The following is a 21305-nucleotide window of genomic DNA, read 5'->3' on the forward strand; positions in this document are numbered from 1 at the left end:
CTGTGATATCTTTTTCTACATTCAATCGTCGTAAAGAGTATAAATGTCAAACATCTTTGATAAATGTGTGAAGAAAATTCGTTGAGCTACCGATTCCAGCGAGAAACTCGCGAGAGGTTTTTATCTCGAACGAGAATCTCTTCCAGTGTGTGGACGTCCATTTGAATCCATGTTATCAATTTTTTAATTTTCTCGCAACACATTTCTCGCTAGCGAAAACTCTTCAAGTGTGTTACGGGCCTAAGGCATGGATGTGAATAAATAAAATCCATTTGTCTATGATGTTCACTTTAACACTTAAGATATAATATATAGGATAAGCAGATCAGAGGACACATGTTATGAATAAGCACTAGGAATCTTGCGAATCAGATTTGTCTAAATCCTGTATTTGCATTAAAATTTTAAAATACATTTTTTGCATCACATTGACTTCCTTGTACTTTATATAATGATGAAGTAAAAATCAATCTTATAACATGTTTAATGAGATACGTAAATAGAGAAGGAGTTTGTTAAAGATAAGCTTAAGCCATTAAGATATTACATTACAATATTTTATAGTATTCATACGCAGATACATGGGATTAATAAGTGATATGAATAATATCTGTTTTCATTTAAATAGCATTTATTTACATTTAAATGGATTTATGATGTGAAAGTACATTTTTATGAAAATAAGATTTGAAATAAGATTATAATGAAAAGTCCTGAATAAAGTAACATAGAAATACTCTAAATTAAAAACATTATAATGTTGCTATGTATGTTTACAGTGATATCAGGTAGCTACTTATATGTAACTTCTACGTATTAGAAACTGTGAAAATAAAATAAGTTTTGTTATATGTATTATATCTTAATAAAATAAAAATCTAAAGCAATATAAGCAAGAATATTGCTTTTAATATAGCTTATATGAAAATTAAAGTATTCTAAAGAATCCACTACTTTAAACGAACAGATTTGTTTCAATAAATATTTTTCAGTTTCACTCCTTTGGCTCAGCTTACAATTTCATCACATTATCTTTCAAAGAGAATGTTAAATACCACACGATTAAAGCATATTAAGAATATGACGTTAAAGCCGATTTAAAGTATCATTCAAATTATAATTTAATTAGTAAATTCACAGTTTGATTGAAGAAGAAATTACAATAACTGCGATCACTTAAAAAGTAGTAGCGATGTTCAAATCACTCTTAAATTGGCACTGGTTTATATTTATTACTACTAAAATCCAATAACAGTCTTCTTACAAGTTACCAAAATAGTTACGACATGACAAGAAAGGCCCAACTCTTTTGTAGAAGTATTTTTATTCAGAAATTGGTGTCAGCTATAGTGGAAGACATGCAGTCTATGGTTGGGAGGCCATTCGAATTCTTGCTGATTCTCTTGAACGGTTATGGACCTCTGCAGTGCGTAGAGTTATACCGAAAATATCTTCATGGTAACGATTTTCATCCTGAAACACAATAAATTAAATTTGTTATAATGAGATCGCTAAAATTGTAAAATATAATTCTATACAATGTTAAATTATTTATATAACATTAAATTAATAAAGATTTCATGAGATTTATGTTTTCCTCATTCATTCAGTAATTCATTCACTCATACTTTTCTGCGCAAGGAAAGTCTTTCACTGAAAACTCAACATTCTCCAATCTTTCCAATTTTCTTGCCTTCCTTTTAATCTCCGCATAAGATCCATGTGTCTTATTTTGTCTATCATTTGTAATCTTCTTCTTTCTGCGCCGAACTTAGTTTTTCTTGGGAAATATTAATGTGTTAGCTTTCAGTTGCTTTGCTTAATATAATAATAATAATAATAATAATAATAATAATAATAATAATAATAATAATAATAATAATAATACTTACAAATGGCTTTTAAGGAACCCGCAGGTTCATTGCTGCCCTCACATAAGCCCGCCATCGGTCCCTATCCTGAGCAAGATTAATCCAGTCTCTATCATCATATCCCATCTCCCTCAAATCCATTTTAATATTATCCTCCCATCTATGTCTCGGCCTCCCCAAAGGTCTTTTTCCCTCTGGCCTCCCAACTAACATTCTATATGCATTTCTGGATTCCCCATACGTGCTACATGCCCTGCCCATCTCAAACGTCTGAATTTAATGTTCCTAATTATGTCAGGTGAAGAATATATGCGTGCAGTTCTGCGTTGTGTAACTTACTCCATTCTCCTGTAACTTAGTCCCTCTTAGCCCCAAATATTTTCCTAAGAACCTTATTCTCAGACACCCTTAATCTCTGTTCCTCTCTCAAAGTGAGAGTCCAAGTTTCACAACCATACAGAACAACTGGTAATATAACTGTTCTATAAATTCTAATTTTCAGATTTTTTGACAGCAGACTAGATGACAAAAGCTTCTCAGCTTGAATTATAACCACAACGCAACACATAAAAGACTAATATCAGTGGCGGCTCCAGCATATTTCTTAAGACGAGGAAAGAAGTTAACTGCACAAAATGACACCTTCTTGAATGAAAATGCTTCAAATTAGCCTACATGTAAGACCAGATAGTGTTCGGGTTGGCTTTCCTTTTGTATAGCAATAATCTGTTCTTGTCAACTGAGTTTCCTAAATAATTGTCCAAAATATAATATGTTTTCACTTCCATTCATTGTTAAATAATTGCACAAATTAACAATTACAAGGAAATTCACAATCTCGCAGCATTTTTCGAGCACACTACAGCATCACACGTGTTGGAAGAGACCAGCTACTAACATGTAACCTGAACCGTTTTACGGAAGTGGGAATAGAAAATAATGTTACGAAATCGAGAACACTGCACCCACCCATGTGGTCTGTGTTGCCACACGTACATCTTTCATGTTCAGTATCACATGCTTTTGAAGAATGTCAGTTCTTGTAAAGTCATATTAACATTATTTTTCAAAGCTGCCATTGGCCGATTAATTTTTTTATGTCAAAAATAATGTAGTTTGAAGTACTTTCAATTTCAAATATGTTTGTACAAAACTGACAACTTGGATGTTGTCGTGTTTAGTAGACAATGAATAGAAGTGAATTTCAGTGGCCAAAATGATCTACGATACTAACGTAGAACTACTTCCTCTTTGTTTTATACAAACCCGACTTTAACTTTCAAATATTCTCGAAAGTTTCAAATCATGAATAGTACCCTATACATATAAAGTGCAATGAATAATATATTTTCATTTATAATTTAAAAAAAGTTTATATGGTGTCATATAACCTTGCGTTAAAACTGTTTTTATTGTGTCTCCTCTAAGATGTGTTAGCCTGGTTGAATGCAACATCGCTAGATGATAGCGGTAGCGAGCTTGCTGCACGACCAGTCGGTTTCTATTTCCCGCCCATGCGCTTATTCAGAGGAGGATCTCCTCCCTCTCCGTTCATTTACTTGCTTTAAAACTCTGCTTCTGTCTCTCGCCGCTAGTGCGCTGTTGTCTATGTGTGTTAACTGCAGGAAAGGAGGAAAGGATTTGCTTTCCTCCACACAACAATCTCGCATCTTTCTCACAGTTTTCTACAGCACATGAGCGCGCGTCGTTTAAAACTCGATCAACCAAGGTTTAGTTATAGCTGTGAACTTAAAAATTATCGAATCTTCCTCGAATTTCAAGGCACATATTTTATTTGGTATTTACTTTCAGAAGAAGAAAAATCTGAGGAGGACATTCCTCCCTTCCCAACCCTGAGGAACTGCCACTGACTAATATATATTAATATTAATACTAATATTAATTAATTCTTAGTATGTTCGAATTTTACTAGCTTCCGGTAACCGGCTCAGAAATCTAGTACAATTTTAATTTCATGGAACTCCAGTACCGGTACCGACAAATATTGTCGATATTTGCCTCAGCTGCCAAAATACCAGTTACAAAATCACTACCATTTATAGTATTTGTCAGTATCGAAATTCGAAACAAAGTTGGCAAAAGAAAATTCAACCTGCAAACTAGAAAATCACTACAATCCACTAGCATATGTAGTAACTGGGGGAAAATGATTAGGTTTCAGGTATGAAGTAAGCTGACCCGGGCTATACTTACCCTCAACGTGAGCATAAAACTCTCCACTTCAGAGTATGAAATTCCACTCCATACCGGTACTTACCTTCAACGTGAGCATATGACTCTCCACACCACAGTATAAAATTCCACTCTATACCAGTACTTATCTTCAACTTGAGCATATAAACCTCCATCTCAGAGTATAAAATTCCACTTCATAACAGTACTTACCCTCAACGTGAGCATATAACTCTCCACCTCAGAGTCCAGCATTCCACCATGTTCTTGTATGATCAGTTTCAACATTTGGTACACGTGTTCAGCCATTGTACAGTCTCCGCACACGTAGAAATGACCTCCTTCTACAACCACCTTTTGATATACTGCAGCCGCCTCTTTACGTATCAGATCTTGGACATATGTCTGTGAAAATAATTTAATACAGAGATATGAAGAAAACCGATAAACTCTTTCCTGTTTATCTGAGAGAGAATTGTAAATATCGAAATATGAATACGAAATAAGTGAAACATTGTAAACTATAAAAAGAAAACCTTCATAACGTCCGTGTGCATTTTGTTTTTCTTCTTCCTTATAACTGAAATTAATTAACATTAAAGTCTCTGATCATAATTTTGAGACATATCTCTGTTCACTAAAGAATATTGAATATGTTCGATTGCTGAAGTATACACAGTGAACCACAAGTAATGTCAGTAATGCTGGTAGATGATTCCTTTAGTAAATGGCAACGGAAGTGCCGAACACAATTTTTCTGTCTTGTGAATTGCTTTCCAGAAAAATGTGCAATTTAAAATACCGTACATGAATTACGAGATCGTGCAACGCTGTGTAATCAACAGGGAGTGCACATAAGGCTGTATTGCTCTGAACAGTCCCTTCATCTGGCTTGTTATTAATATGGACGTTGAAGGTCATTGTCACGTACATTGATTTTAAACTCGTAAGAAAAAGTACAGATGATAGTATCGTTTAATTTTTGTGTTTAATCAGTGTTAGAGAACGGAGAATGAACACTGTTCATTTCACGTTAAATAAAATCTCGTAAAATTTAAAATAAACTCTACAACCTAATTTTAATTAAATTTTCAGAAAACGCATACAATAAGATACGCTTATTTCAAGATAAATTTAAAAGATTAAGACATATTTCTACTTTCCCTTTTCAATTGAAAATTCTAGAGAACATAAACAATAATGATGTTTTTGTCAAGTTATAAAAAGAAAATGTTAAATATTTTTTCACCAAATTGTACATTACCATTTAAAATTAAAACTTAACGGAATTTACGACTGCTTAGTAATTTTTAATCACATTTTATGGAAAATAACTTACACCCCTTTGTTTCTGACCGCCTCAATTAAAACTATGATTTTTAGACTCTTCGATTTAATTTTAATTAAATATTCGGTGAACAGTGAACAACAAAAATTGCTTATTTTACGTTATAAAAATCTAATTAGTAATTCAAAAATCTCCGTTTGTCCTATTAGGAATAGTTCCCTCACACTTTAATTTTTAAAGTGTAACCGGTAAACTCAAATACAAGAAATCAAATTTCCCTTGAAAGTAATTGTGTGTGTTACGTTTACATTTCTCGGTGCCTCATCCGATTCCATGTCACTTGGTATACAAAATTTGATTCATTCTATTTCTGTTTGTCAAGGTATACCAAATTTTTGTGACTGAAAACGTAGTATGCCAAATAAATGTATTCCAAATATATGTCTCACAATTTTGAGCATGTCAAATATCCGTATGCCAATTTTCGCATGCCAAGTGACTTTACAGGATTGTCAGAGTGCATCAAATTTTAAAATTCCTTTGCAGGACGAAGAGTTACATTTGTTGGGATCAAATTTCTGCATATTTAAAGAACAAAACTAAAATTCTTTCAATAATTTGTCATCATAATATACTGTTCTCTTAAACTGACTGAGCATATCGGCAAATAATTCAATATTTTCCCCAAAATACGCTATGAAATTTTTCAAATAAAATAATACTTTTCTCGAAAAGGAAGTAAAAACGAGCAAAATTGTAATAAACTTTTTTGTCTGCAATATTTCAAAGAATATCCCATTGAAATTAAAGACATTACTTACAGTTCACTCTGTATATTAAAGTAAAGAAGTTGCTTGGAAGTAATTCTGTGTAAATATCTCCCCAATAGTATATCATTGGTTTGTGTTCTCCCTCTATAAACAGTTCTTCTTTGATTATTTGGTTTTAGAAGATTAGAACAAATTTAACCTGAAGCTTTCTAAGAGCATTACTTTCCACCAGAAGAAAATATGTTTAAAGAATTTTTTAAGTAATTAATTTTAGATATCTTGATTATACAAATTTTAACACTATACATTTTGTTATGTTTGGTAAAAGACTAAACAAACCAAGGATCAATTTTGGGACCTCTTCTCTTTTTAATTTATGTCAACGACAAAATTTCTTCATTGACATGGGACTGCCACTCTTTTTGCAGATGACACTAGTGTATTTTATATTACTGACTCCATTGAAGAACTATTTGAAAAGTTTGAGACAGACAATATTACTCTTGAAAACTGGCTAAGCGCAAATAGGCTTTCTTTGAATTTGAAAAAAACTGTGTACACGATTTTTACTAAACCTTCATTTTATTATATTATTCCGAAAGAATTAAAGTTTAATGATTCTGTAATACAAAAAGTTGCATCAGTTAAATTTTTAGGTTTGATTGTTGATGAACATTTAACATGGGATAAGCATATTTTGGCTGTCTGTGAGAAAATTCCTCCAATGTCTGGTATTTTGAAAAGGCTTGAAAGATCTTTGCCTATATCTTGTCTCTTGAATGTATATTATAGTTTTATCCATTCTCATTTAATATATATGTCATTTATTTGGGGACATAATAAGAAAACTGCTTTGAGACCTTAACAAGTTATTCAAAATAGAGCTTTAAGAAATTTATTGGGTTTTCATTATTTGACTCCAGTTAAATATCTATATCAATTTTCTTTCGTTCTACCAGTTGAATCAATTATCAAATTAGGTGCTGGTATTTTCATGTACAAAGTTATTAACAATTTAATACATAGTAATATTACATTTCAGTGTAATAAAGATATACATTCTTATTTAACAAGACAAAAAGACAATATATATTTTTCTCAGCATAGCTCCGTAACTTATGGAACTAAAGGACTTAACCGTAACTTACGGATCGAAAGGACTTAACTATTTTTAACAACAACTTTTAACCAACTTCCTTTAGAACATATACTTTTACCAAATTGCCGATGTTTTAAGAATTGTTTAAAAATACGTTTCTGGGAAAATTATTTATTTTAATTCTCAGTTGATTTCTTTATTACATGGTTTCAAACTTTTTCTTCTTTCTGCCCAAAACTTTCTGTTATCTCACTATTTGTTCTTATTTTGCTTTCTTTCTTTCATAAATTCTTGTATTATTGTTTGTTTTTCATAGACTGCAGTTTCATGACTTTTCAATTACATTGTGTAACATATGTATGTGTTCTTGTATAGTCCCTACATATGAGTTATACTCGTTGGGGCATAATCAATAAATTAAAAAAAAAAACCTAAACAAACCAAACCTACTCTGTCATTGATTCTAGATCTTACGAAAACTCCATCCATCCATCCATCATCCATCCAACTCCATCCATCCATCCATCCACCCATTTATGTATTACACTGATTTAACGTTAAGTATGGTCTTGCAACAAACAAAAATATAATAATAATAATAATACGAGTAATAATAATAATAATAATAATAATAATAATAATAATAATAATAATAATTACCTTTGGAATTGTTGGTTCTCGAGACAGAGCGAGATAAACTTGATCTAGAACTCCTTCTTCCAGCATGTCTGCTTTTTCCTCTCGGTATAAGTCTAGTGCATGCTGACGACATCCGAAAAACAGCCACATTTTCCCAAACTCTCGATCTACAATGTAAGATAAGAATGAGTAGCTATAATACAACTGTTTGCACGATTATATTTTGCTCATATATAGATGGCGATATGATAATGGGGAACATTACTATCATATTTTTAGTTTTCAGAGAGACTTTTGAACATTTATACTGACATAAATTATCTTTATTTACATATTTGGAAGGCATAAATACTATAATACGTATTAACCAGAAAAATAATAATTCAGTACTGATAGTTACATGTATCACATTCGTAGGGGTATATGTAATACATAGAAAAACCCGGTTATGGAACTGAATATAAACTGTAATTCTAAAAAGAAAGATTATAGAAATACGCATATACCAAAAGTAAGAGTAAAACTGTTCACAAGAACTGCAAACTAAAAAACGGCTTTCAATGAGCTGTTTTTAGAGCAATGTTTCCTGAGTTCTTTATCTTTAATTTCGGAGAAAACACACGTCCATTCTATTCCCTTATGGATACGCTCTTAATTCTCTCAGTCATTTCATTTATTTCATTTAGTGTTCTGCCCAAGGGCAGGTCTTTCACTGCAAATCCAGCTTTCTCCAATCTTTCCTATTTTATACCTTCCTTTTTGTCTCCTCACATGATCCATATACGAATATCTTAATGTCGTCTATCATCTGATATCTTCTTCTGCCCCGAACTTTTCTCCCGTTCACCATTCCTTCCTGTGCATCCTTTAGTAGGCAGTTTCTTCTCAGCCAGTGACGTAAAGAATACAATATATTGCATATTTATATTTCTTTTGTCAATAATATAATTGATACAAATAATTTCAATTTTAATAGAAAGGCAGTACTTTTGCGGACCTCTGGAAAAATAACTAAGGAAGAGACTAATGAAGTGCTTTGTGTGGAGTGTGGCACTGTATGGGACAGAAACATGGACATTACGAAGAAGGGAAAAGAAGCGACTAGAAGCATTTGAAATGTGGATATGGAGAAGAATGGAACGTATGAAATGGAAAGACAGAATACGAAACGAAGCTGTGTTGGTAAGAGTGGGTGAAGAAAGAATGATGCTGAAACTGATCAGGAAGAGTAAAATAAGTTGGTTGTGTCACTGGCTGAGAAGAAACTGCCTAATGAAGGATATACTGGAAGGAATGGTGAACGAGAGAAAAGTTCAGGACAGAAAAAGATATCAGATGTTAGACGACATTAAGATGTATCAGCCACCGGCGTGGCTCAGTCGGTTAAGGCGCTTGCCTGCTGGTCTGACGTTGCGTTCGGGCTGTGTTTCGATGCCCGCTTGGACTGATTACCTTGTTGGGTTTTTTCCGAGATTTTCCCCAAACCTTAAGGTGAATGCCAGGTAATCTATGGCGAATCCTTGGCCTCATCTCGCCAAATACCATCTCGCTATCACCAATCTCATCGACGCTAAATAACCTCTTAGTTGATACAGCGTCGTTAAATAACCAACTAAAAAAATGTATCTATTGATAATATGCGGAAACTAAGAGGAAGGCAGAAAATAGGAAAGATTGGAAAATGCTGGGTTTACAGTGAAGAACCTGCGCTTGAACCGAAAATTATAAATAAATTAATACATATAATTGAAAAGTAATTTGAGAGAAATAAATTACCTTTCTTTGTACTCTGAGTATCGATACCGGGACATTACATTGCTTGGTAATTTGCTAGGAGACGTCGTTGCATATAGACCACTTTTATACTAAACCTAACCTTAGTGTATACAACGTATACTAAAACACTAACCTAACCTAACCTAACCTGTCACAGATTAAGGACAAGGTTAGTTTAGAGTTTTAGTATATCTTGCAAAAACAAATTTTAGGTTTAGTGTAAAAGTGGTCTGTATGCAACGACGTCTCCTAGCAAATTACCCATTGCTTTATAGGGAGATATACCTGAAAAACTAGATTTGCATAAACAATAATTAATTAGTTACAAGTTATTTCAGTTAATTATAATTAAAAATTCTACCTGTTCCTCCACGTAGTTGTGCCCTCCTGTGTTGCCAGAAGCCTCTAAAAGGCGCGATTCCTGTTCCAGGTCCTACCATAATCACTGGCCGACTAACATCTTGGGGTAGGTAGAAACTCGGAGCACTGCAAAATCACAAATCATGTACTCAGACATTTACGTATATTATGATTTATAAGAAGACTACAAAGCTGGGCACTTTGACTACAATCACTACTGTCTGTGGCCCCATTCATTAATAGGCCCTAACCTTTTGTCTTGATGATCAGTAGACAGTGGATCGGGATGACCTATCATTGAATGTAAGTGCACATTTACTATATGTTATATTTTTTTCATTCAGACCATTGGCTGAACAGGTTTTAAACGTAAACAGACGACGTCAACATGCTACTGTATCTCCGTACAGTCAGAAGGAAAAGAAAAATGACGTACTTTGGCACATACCTTGCAAGATTCAGTCCTCGTCATCATTGATGCAATTACCAGGGTTGCAGTAAACGACGATATATTCTCGTAAGTTGTCGAAGCTGAATCGTCTTTGCCTATCGCTTAAACAGTTTTTGTATCGAGAGAATTTCTAAAGAAAAACTCTAAAATGGGGATCACTCAATTTCTTTAGAGGAATATTTGCACTGAGCATCATGTTGCACGTGTCGTTTAGACCCGCACAACTAAATGATGATGATGATGATGGTTCCTCAGATTTAATTTCAACGCATTTCTTGTGCGATGTACTGTTGCAATGTTTCTCTATAGCCTGAGTTATTCTGGTTTTTATTTCAATTTTACATACATTACACACGATATTGTCTTCGTTAATACATAAAATGTCACTCTCATACTTATTAATTGCATTTCGTATTTCTGAGCGACATTATGAATGGATCATCACTACACTATTCAACTCTTACTAAGTACTTGAGCAGGATAACACAACTGCACACATTGCGTTGCAATATTACTATGAACGGACCGGGATTCCTTCGTTTTGTACGCTGCTGTACTCGCCAGGTACACAAAGACGGACGACGCGGCACGTGCCATATACTCCGATTCGAAACAACTTCACTTTTCCTTAAGTCATCCCGCATACATTGTCTGATGATCAGTAAAAGTAATGGCTATCTTGATATGCAATCCATACCTTCGAACAAATAAGTGAATATCGCTCTCCTCTTCTGCGTCTCTCAGGTAGTTGGAACATACGCCAAAATGTACAGGTCCTTCTCCATCTAAGGGAAGAGAAAGCATGTGAGTTAAAATGCTATTTCCATACCATTATCTGATTATATTAACAAGTTTCATGTTTTGCATGAAAACTATATTAGATTACATGAAACTCAGAAGAGTCCGGCAGAGAAGTGGATGTTATTTCACTTGTTTTGTGTGTGTCCTGACTTGTCTTAGTCAATAGTCTTGCAATATGCTGACTGCACACCTCAGGAGTCCCGTTAGTTGGCGTTTTATTGTGTTGATTCACAATATTCTAAATGATGACGAAAAGGATTTAATAGTCCAGACCTTAAAAGTAGATACTGGTGATAAATTAGAATTTATTTACAGTCAAGGACGAATTCGACTAGATTTGGGGTACGAGACATGCCTCTATATAGACTTTTGAATTATTGTATGTTCCTGGAAAGTTTAACACTTTTCATCCAGTTCCACGACTGACAAAGAAGAACTGCTTTAGATTGATAGCAATGCTGGGATCTGATTTAAATTTTCATAATATGAATAGTCTCATCTGTATTGTGTATATAGATGCGAAGAAAGGAAGTGTAGTGAGAAGATGACCGAGTATAACTTTCAAGTAAAGGCTTTTTACTCAGGAACAGGAATGAACAACAGACATATCCCAATTATTACAGTAAATAATGCCACTATTCCGTACCATTCCGTCGTCAGATACCTCGGCATTTTCTTGGAAGAAAATTTAAATTGGGAATGCGAAATAAAGGAAATATCCAAGAGAGTGTGCTATACCATGCATTCTCTTAACCCATTCAGATACTTCCGCCAGAATTAAAACAGACTTTAGTGCAAACCCTCGTACTACCACTGTTTGACTACTGCGACGTAATACTTACAGATTTGGCAACTGACCTTTCGAACAAGCTGCAGCGTGTGCACAATTTGTGTGTCAGATTCATCAGCAATGCTCACAAATTTGACCACATTACACCCTCGTTCAAATCTTTATCCTGGCTGCAACTTAGTAACCGTAGAACACTTCATTCGCTCTCTCTTCTGTTTCGAGTTCTCCACACTTCTACTCCAAATTATCTTCGTACCCGGTTTAACTACTTATCCTCCAATCACAATCTATACACCAGGTCACAGGAGAGCCAATTCCTAGCAATTCCTGCCCATAGATATTCCACTATTCACCCTCTTTTACTGTCTCAGTCCCCCGTGAATGGAATTCTCTATCTCAGAAGATTAGGGGCTGCCAGACAATAACCACTTTCAAGAAAAGGCTAAACGATTTCTTACGGGAGCAGTCAAATTGAAGTTATAATAATTGTGATCGAGTTTAATAATTTAATTTAATTTAGGTATGACTATCATTACTATTATTATTATTATTATTATTATTATTATTATTACATAATTATTTTATTGGTGTTGTGAAGATGAAAAGAATTGTCATTGTATTATATTAATTATGTATTATATTGTCTTGTATTGTAGTATTGTATTGCTTTGAATTGTATTGTATTAATTATGTTATATTCACAGCATTGTAGTAATTTTCTGTCATACTGGTTGAGTGGAAGAGAAGGCCGAATGGCCTTAACTCTGCCAGTTAAAATAAACCATTATTATTATTATTATTATTATTATTATTATTATTATTATTATTATTATTATTATTATTATTATTATTATTCATCGTGTCGCCATCTACGACACGAATTCCTACCTTACTTCCCTTCCGAACTAAACCATGCTTAGGATTTACATAGTTCTTAAAAATGATTTCCGGTCAGATTTGAACACAAGAATTCCAAATTCCGTGTTCACTAGAGCATGTAAATTTAAATATCAACTCATGCGAATAACGGGAAATCAATAAATTTCTGTAGTAGCTTACACTGTTCCATATGACATGAATTTGAATGCTTGCTTTATGCAAGAAGTTCGTACATAGAACACTCGTTTCTGCAGTCTGGTTCTTTCAATTCCTGCACTACATGCACTCTGTATGCTCGTAAACGCGATTTCTTTGCTGCTCTCTGACATGCGCCGTATGAGTAGCTTGTCTCCTGGTTTCTTAATCGGCGCTACGATTTCTTTAATGTTGTCGAACATCGTCCACACAAGCTTGAGGCATTGTTGATTTAACTTCCTGAGTCCTGAGAGTATAATATACTATACCAGCGTTTCTCAAACTTTTTTTAAGTCAGAACAGTTCCGCGGACCACCTTACTCTTGTTCCCTTCATTTTTATAGCATATTTTAATACCAATATAGTCTACTTATATTTTAAAATAGAATTAATTAATTATAATACTTTCGTAATTATATTTTTTGTAGCCAATCACAAGTAATTTATAACAAATTCTGTGCATTCTTGATTCATTGCTTGCCTGTTAGCAGTTAGTTGTTCGAAATTCTTCTTATGTGGTACACGTTAGTAGTTGTCTATGTCTCTGTTAAATAGTGTCCATTATAAATAATGGAAAACTGGCTTTAATTCGGATTTTTGAAAAGAAAGGAACATGATGATACGCTTCATTTAGGCAGTGCTAATAGTTCAGAAGCTGTGTGTGAAGAAATATATTATTTATAGTGTCATTAAAGAAATGTCTAGTCCTACTATTAGCTATTCAAAGAAAAAATACTTTCGTAAATATGACAATAGTTATTTGGAACTTGGATTTACCTGGTGTAGCAATAAGAGCGAACCAAAACCTGGTGCGTTTTTACGAAGTGCTTTCCAACGAGTGTATGAAACCCGCGAAATTGAAACGGCACTTAGAGACGAAACACGGAAGTGTAAAAAGTAAACCTGTCGGATTTTAAAATAGACGGAGTCTAACATTTCTTACATCGTCATATGGAAAAACAAATAAAAAATTAATGCAGAAACATGCCCGATTTTCAACAAGTAAAGATGCAATTTGGCACGTTCTGTTATTGGTGTACGACGTACAGTACGTGCCCATTTCAATGTGCAGACTGGGTGTTGGCAAGAAAGTGATCACTACATGAAAAGGTTCGGTACTTTGGTCCTCTGTTATGAATTCGGGTGGTCCCTGGCTGAGTTACAGGCTCAGCGCCAGATATACAGAGAAAAGATGGCTAGAAACGCCATGTTCATAGTGCTTTAAATCCCTCTTTTCTTGTTGACAGTAGAGTGGGAAGTGGGTAGACGAGTAGGGTAAGAAATTTCATAAAATCTTAGTAGGGCTATTGGGAGAAAAAATGAAAGACGATTGCCATGTGTCATGTCCAAACTTTGAGATTTTCAGCTATAATGTGATACGCAATTCGTTTGAATTTTATTTTTTCTTCTGTCTTTTTTGGACCACAAGGGCAGAACTCGAGGACCACAGGTGGTCCGCGGACCATAGTTTGAGAAACGCTGTCCTATACCATACTTCATACATGATTACAATTATAAGTTGCATAAGCAGAAACCCGGAGTATACTGTAATATACCTGCATGCATGTCCTAACTGTAACCCGCAGAATTATTTCAGCATTTTTCCTCATGTCAGTGACTTTTTTTTTTTTGAAGTGTAAAATGATTATACTGAACTTTAAAAATAAAACAACAAATATCTCAGGACTCAGGAGGCTATGTTTTCAACTCCCGCTAAGAAGCGAGCCAGTTGCCTTCCACTTTCCCATTATCGGCAATACAGGTTTATTCGCACTGCAGGTCCAAACTGGTTTGGACAGTTCCGATCATGCGCACATGGATTTTGCTGTTCGCACAGCGCAAATTTCAAACTCTGACTGTTTCTGACTAATAGTCACGCGTCGTACAGCATGACAAACTATCACAAATCGATTCCTGACAGTTGGAATTGGTTTGCGAATCAAGTGTAAACCAATCTCTAATCACAGATGACGCATGCGCATTAAGATAGTTCTGCCATTGTTCTCGGCATATTATTTAAAACATAACCTATACGAGTATACCCTAAATCAGCGGTGTTTACCGCTCGCCGAAACGAAGTGGAAGATACGACAAAATGACAGACTTGCTATAGGTAGAGGAGAAGGAAACGACCACTGAGTTGTCTAGTGGAGTGCAGTGTGTAGGCCTATCCTCAGTAACTGTTTCACGTTGCTTACCTACTGCCACAGTACAGTATGGAGGAATCTAAAAGACGGAACATAACATTTAACATTTAACGATTTACAGTCGAACTTATTGATCTTCAATGTGACCTAAGGGCTAAAGATCGTTTGAATAATACTACTAGCCTGGTAGAGTTTTACAAGACTAAACAATAGCAATAATATCCACGACTACACAGGCTGGCTGTGAAAATGATTGCTATGTTTGGCTCAACATTTATATTTGTGAGCAACTGTTTTCTATTATCAACTTTAATAAAGGCAGGCATGGAACATCTGTAACTGATGTTTCATTACGTTCAGTAGGCTACTGTTCCTTTCAGCTGCCAACAGCATAAAACCTCATTTGATGTACTGATAAATAAAAACATGACAAAATGATAGCCCTATTGTACATTTAAGTAGCAATAGAATTTCTATTATTTCTGTAAAATAAATATTAATTAATAATAGTCCAAGAAAGTTTTGCAAACACTGAACGGGAATTCATTTCATAAACACTCGTAATAGTACTTCCTTTTGTGTACATTTTTTACGAGATCAACCATTCTTCCAGACCACCCTTATACAGACCGCAGCTAATATAAGCATTCCGCTCATGAGCTGTGAGCCGGCTCGGAGAGCGCAAACCTTGTGCAGGCCTGCCCTAAATATATAATCGTACAGCATTTTTAGTACTGTTGTCTTAATATAATTGCCATTTTTCGGGAAGGTAATACTATATACTGTATAAGCGTGCGTACTATTCTAAAGTTTTACCGCATAAGTTATAAGCATAGATATACTATTATTTTTTATTCAATAGCTCTAACATTTAATTCTCTGGATACGTCATATCAAGCTGTTTTTATTTAATTTGTAAAATATATAGCATAGACGAAGTTAATGATTTTATTTTAGTTCTCTTTCAAAATAAAATTCACAGTTTGTGATTATGATGAGTACACTCTTGATAAAGATAACGCTATACTTCAGGATACCACGTAAGTACTTATGTAGCAAGACTGTGCAAATTGAAAATAAATAAAAACATGTTTTTTACTGATGGTATAAGGGTAGATAAATAAATAAAGAAGTGCACAAAAAAGAGATGTCTCTTGTACCAAAAATAAATAATTCAATGATGAAATAACAGCATATATGTACTGTACTTACGCGGTATTATTCTGAAGTCGTTCCCAGATTAATAGTAATAAAATTATTTTCCGGAAGTGTCTTAAAATAAAAGTTAGGCTAATTTACGCCTGCAACTTTTCTTTCAGATGTCTGATTCAAAAAATTCTAGTGATAACGATATGGAATAAATATCCAGTGGGGATGAGTTGGGCTTGCTGGAATTATTTGAGGAAAGAGACAGGCCTAAAAATGAAACTTGTTTTCAACATATCCCTAGGTACAATAACACGAATTTATTATTTTCGTGTAACTCGCCATGTAGCAGAGAATCTCTATCTCAACAATTAGAAGTATAACAATATTTTAATTAATTGATTCTTTTGTCGTGAGTTCAAACACTTATCTTGACGGCAGTGATTCCAACCAGTTTGATGATGCGTTCGTACAGCTGAAATCACTGATGGTTTGAACAGCGAATAGGGATTATAAAGAATGGATACTGAGCGAATGGGAACCTTTTTGTCATCGTGTCCCGACTGTGTTTTGTTTCACTGTGCGCCGGCGTTTAGTTTCACTTTCAAGCGCTGGAGGTTAGTGTAATCCAGCATACGCTACGATAATAATTGAGTATAGAGTTGAGACACAGGATCCAAACATCGCCTATCTTATTGCATAATCCAGTAACGCTTTGCTTCAAATAAATTCAAGTTAACAGCTTTTCCTTATTTCTCAGTGACAAACTAGTTGTAATAATAATTTTCTTTTATTTCAGATATAATAAATTATATTATAAAATAATATTAATATTATAAATAATATTATAAAATTATGTATGAAATTAGTTTAATACTTGTATAACAAGCATATGGTTTTACTTCTCATAAGAGTTTTGTTTTTCCATTTTCACTGCTATCAAATCATTACATATTTTAATTGTTGTTGAGGTCAACGTCTCATTATAAAGAAACTCTAGAGTCTAGACATTACAGTTAATGACGGATTTATTAATTTATGCATCCAATTTATTTTATTTGAGTACATAATGTACCTAGATGTATTAATTATGCGTTATATTTTCGCTGTGTCGACTGCTAGCTGGTGTGATGTCAGCGCCAACTCTAGGGAAAAACCAGAATCTCACGCTCTAGCTAGCTTGAAGGTCATTGAAATCAGTCCGGCTACATCAAAGGTACCGACGCGAAGTGTCCATACTTAGTTAACCGATCATGCGCATTAGGTGAAGTTGGGACAGTTTGCAAACAGTTTTCAAACCATCACAAACTTGCTGTGCGAACAAACCTTACATTTTTGGCTCGTTTAGAACATTGTGCACACCGAATTCTGTTAAGAATGCCCGTTCTAACCAGGTAATTTGTCATCCAATACGTTTTCAGCATAAAAACTTCCTCTCGAAGTGAATACTGCATGTAAAATATTGAATCATTAACAGAATAATAAAAATATACCAGTAAACTAAATTTTGAATTAATATAGATAAAATTTTCTTTGCGAACTAATCATTACATACGTTCTGAAATAATAGTCAATATCAATATCAGTAATGAATGACAATTGCGCCAGTGGTACCAATATAAATATAAATTATATACTGTTCTGAAATAATAGTCAATATCAATATCAATAATGAACAACAATTGTGGCAGTGGTACCAATATAAATTCTTCCAGAACCACAGAGATCATAATAATTCAATTTCAAGTTTTTAATAACTCTCGAAGAAAAATTACAACTCATAAAATTGTAAAGATTTATATGGATCTCACAGTATATAGGCCATAAGAAGACTGCCGTAAGGGCTTTTGATATCGACAAAATAGTTTTGATTTATTTCGCGAGTGAGCCATAATTTTTACTAAACTAATTTCAATCGACAAATTTTCATTACAAAAAGTTCCTAGTTGTTTGTAACTCACCTTGTGTTCTGTACGAGACCACAGCAACTGTAATATGAATTTCACCAGTCTGAACCACAGGAGAAGATGAGATGCTGTAGAAACGTGGTTGTAGGGGTGTGAGTTGGGCAGCCAGCAGTGCCGCTGAGGGACGGACAGATGGGAATTCCTCCAGAACTTCTAGAAGATGTGGAATTCTCCAATGGCGCCAATCCTCATAGGCTGCTGATTCCTGTATAGTTAAAAACATAGTGTTACAATTCTCAGCCGACAATATATTATATTTTACTACAAGGTGCATCCAGAAAGTAAGTTTCCCTATTTTTTTTTAAAAGAACACACTTTCAGGAAAACATTTATTGGCAACAGGTACAGCAATGTTTCAGCCATTTTTCAACATAGCCACCATCAGAATTGAGACACTTGTCGCATCGTGGGATCAACTTTTGTATCCCTCTGTCGTAGAACTCTGCCGCCTGTGAATGGAACCAGCGTGTGACAGACGTCTTCAGCTCTTCGTCGTTGCCAAAACGCTCACCGGAGGACAGAAATTTCTTGAGGTGCAAGAAAACGTGAAAATCGCTGGGAGCAAGATCAGGACTGTAGGGTGGATAATCAAACAACTCCCAGCCAAATTCCGTCAAAACAGATGCTGTGCGCCGAGCCTTATGTGGACGAGCATTGTCATGGAGGAGCACAACACCTGCAGTAACCATTCCACGCCTCTTGTTTTGAATGGCACGTCGCAATTTTCGCAGTGTTTCACAGTAACGGTCAGCGTTCACTGTTTCACCTCTTGGAAGAAAGTCAATGAGCAGAATGCCCTTCCTGTCCCAGAACACCGTGCACATCACTTTCCGTACCGACAGCGTCTGTTTGAATTTCGTCCTGACCGGAGATCCACTATGCCTCCAATGCATTGACTGCTGCTTGGTTTCCGGGGTGAAGTGCGAAATCCAAGTCTCATTGCCCGTGACGATCCTGTCGAGGAACTCGTCGCCGTCAGCGTGATGCCGTTGCAGAAATGTCAGTATTGCTCCTAAACGTTGCATTTTGTGTTCGGGTGTCAGGTTTTTCGGCACCCACCTGGCACACACTTTTTTGAACAGCAGGTGCTTAGTAACAATCTCATGCAACAAGGATCGCGATATCTGCGGAAAATGGCTGCTCAGCTCCGTAATAGTGAAGCGACGGTTCTCTATGATGCACTGCCGCACCAGCTCAACACGATCATCATTGATGAGGGACCGTCGCCCACTGCACTCTTCATCATGGACACTTTGACGACCTTCGGAAAACTGCCTACACCAGCGACGCACCATCTGCTTACTCATGATGTTCGGCCCATAGACCTGACAGAGCTGCCGATGAATTTCAATTGGCGCAATGCTTTGTGCATTAAAGAACTTTATCACCGACCGAACCTCGCAGGCGGCGGGAGAAGGAATAAGAGCTACAGGCACCAGGTGGGACCTGTCCGGCTGGCATATGATTGATACGTCATAGATTTGTTACGTTTGCGCAATTGACAAGTCTAATTACGTTTAGTTTCAAGGGGAAAAAATCGGGAAACTTACTTTCTGGACGCGCCTCGTATTACTACAATGGGGAGGCGTAACGATACAAATCGGATGATCGCGGGTTTGATTCCCGATGGATTTCCTCATTTGATCTAACCTTTCCGACCGCACTACTGCCCTCGGATAAATATAAATGAATACCAGGAGTATTTACTTGGGGGTAAGGGCGGCGGACACGAAGAACTGACATCTCTACTGTCATATAGTGCCAACTGCTGAGTGTACAGTGGGAATCTTAATCTTTCCCCTCTGTCAGTCTCTATGGCCTGTGAATTTTAAAAGCATCAGACAGAAGCTGGCCTATACGGACTCTGCTGTAAGTTTCACTAAGACACATGTTAATTAATCGAACTGGTTTCTTGGGAATACCAAATTCAATAAGAATGTTATATAAAACTTCACTCTGAATCGAGTCATATGCCTTTTTGAAATCTATGAATAACTGATGTACTGTACCCTTATGCTCCCATTTTTTCTCCAATATCTGTCGAATACAAAAAATCTGATCAATAGTCGATCTATTACGCCTAAAACCACACTGATGATCCCCAATAATTTCATCTACATACGGAGTTAATCTTCTCGAAAGAATATTGGGCAAAATTTTGTACGACGTCAACAAAACTGGTTGTTGTTACTATTATTATGAAAAAGTAGTATTTTTGTTCAACTCAAACAGACGGCCTAGAAATATAAACGGAAATAGTGTCATAAACCATTTAAAGCGAAAGAGTAATTAATTTCTTCCAAAAGACCCAAAATAGGGTCCAATTCTCAACACTGAGATTTTAACACATGCCTCATTGATTATAGTTCACGTTAAAACTTTGTTTGTTAAAAACATAAAACTGTTTAGTCACACGTTAAAAAGTGTTAAAATTAAGAAAAAAAAGGTATATACCTTGGACACACGGCCCGTTTCGACGTGATGTTATGTCTTCATCAGTGTCTCCTGAATTACTGGTGATCTTGAATTCTGCGATGTGCATTTGTCGGTTGTAGGGGTGGGGTGTGTTGCTCTTATGGTGGGGGCTCTTGTTTGTGTGTTATGACGTATCATGACATCGAATAATGTGTGGGTATTGAACTGTAATTGTGTATTAAGTATATGTTGTGGATATGTTATTGTATGTTTATATATTTCATATTGTTCTAAGATGTTTAACTGTGAACTTTTTGGTGTGATGTGTAAAATTTCCATATCTGTTTCTATATTATTGTAGTAATGATTATTGTTGATAATGTGTTCTGCGTAATTTGATGTGATGTAGGGTTTGGTTATAGCTTTATTTAACACATGGACTCTTAAACACAATCCTTTTCCCGCGACCTCAATTGAGATACTTTGATTTACACTAACCCTTTATTCGAAACAGTTAT

General features: G+C 35.2%; 1 protein-coding gene across 2 annotated transcripts in view; it reads right to left on the bottom strand.

Moving 5' to 3' along the window:
- Positions 1-368: 368 nt before the first annotated feature.
- Nos (Nitric oxide synthase) overlaps positions 369-21305 on the bottom strand; it is a 501742-nt gene continuing 480805 nt past the window's right edge. Inside the window, exons 19-24 of one of the 2 annotated variants that reach the window (XM_069813071.1) lie at positions 18367-18577; positions 11145-11232; positions 9998-10122; positions 7882-8027; positions 4278-4469; positions 369-1473 (exon numbers count right to left, since the gene is read on the bottom strand). In XM_069813071.1, the coding sequence (XP_069669172.1) occupies positions 1366-1473; positions 4278-4469; positions 7882-8027; positions 9998-10122; positions 11145-11232; positions 18367-18577 (870 nt within the window). In that variant the 3' untranslated portion in view covers positions 369-1365. The remainder of the gene's footprint in view (positions 1474-4277; positions 4470-7881; positions 8028-9997; positions 10123-11144; positions 11233-18366; positions 18578-21305) is intronic. The other variant, XM_069813070.1, reaches the window with a different exon arrangement.

Source organism: Periplaneta americana, chromosome 16 (genome assembly GCF_040183065.1).
Source record: "Periplaneta americana isolate PAMFEO1 chromosome 16, P.americana_PAMFEO1_priV1, whole genome shotgun sequence".
In the NCBI taxonomy this organism is placed as follows: Eukaryota; Metazoa; Arthropoda; class Insecta; order Blattodea; family Blattidae; genus Periplaneta; species Periplaneta americana.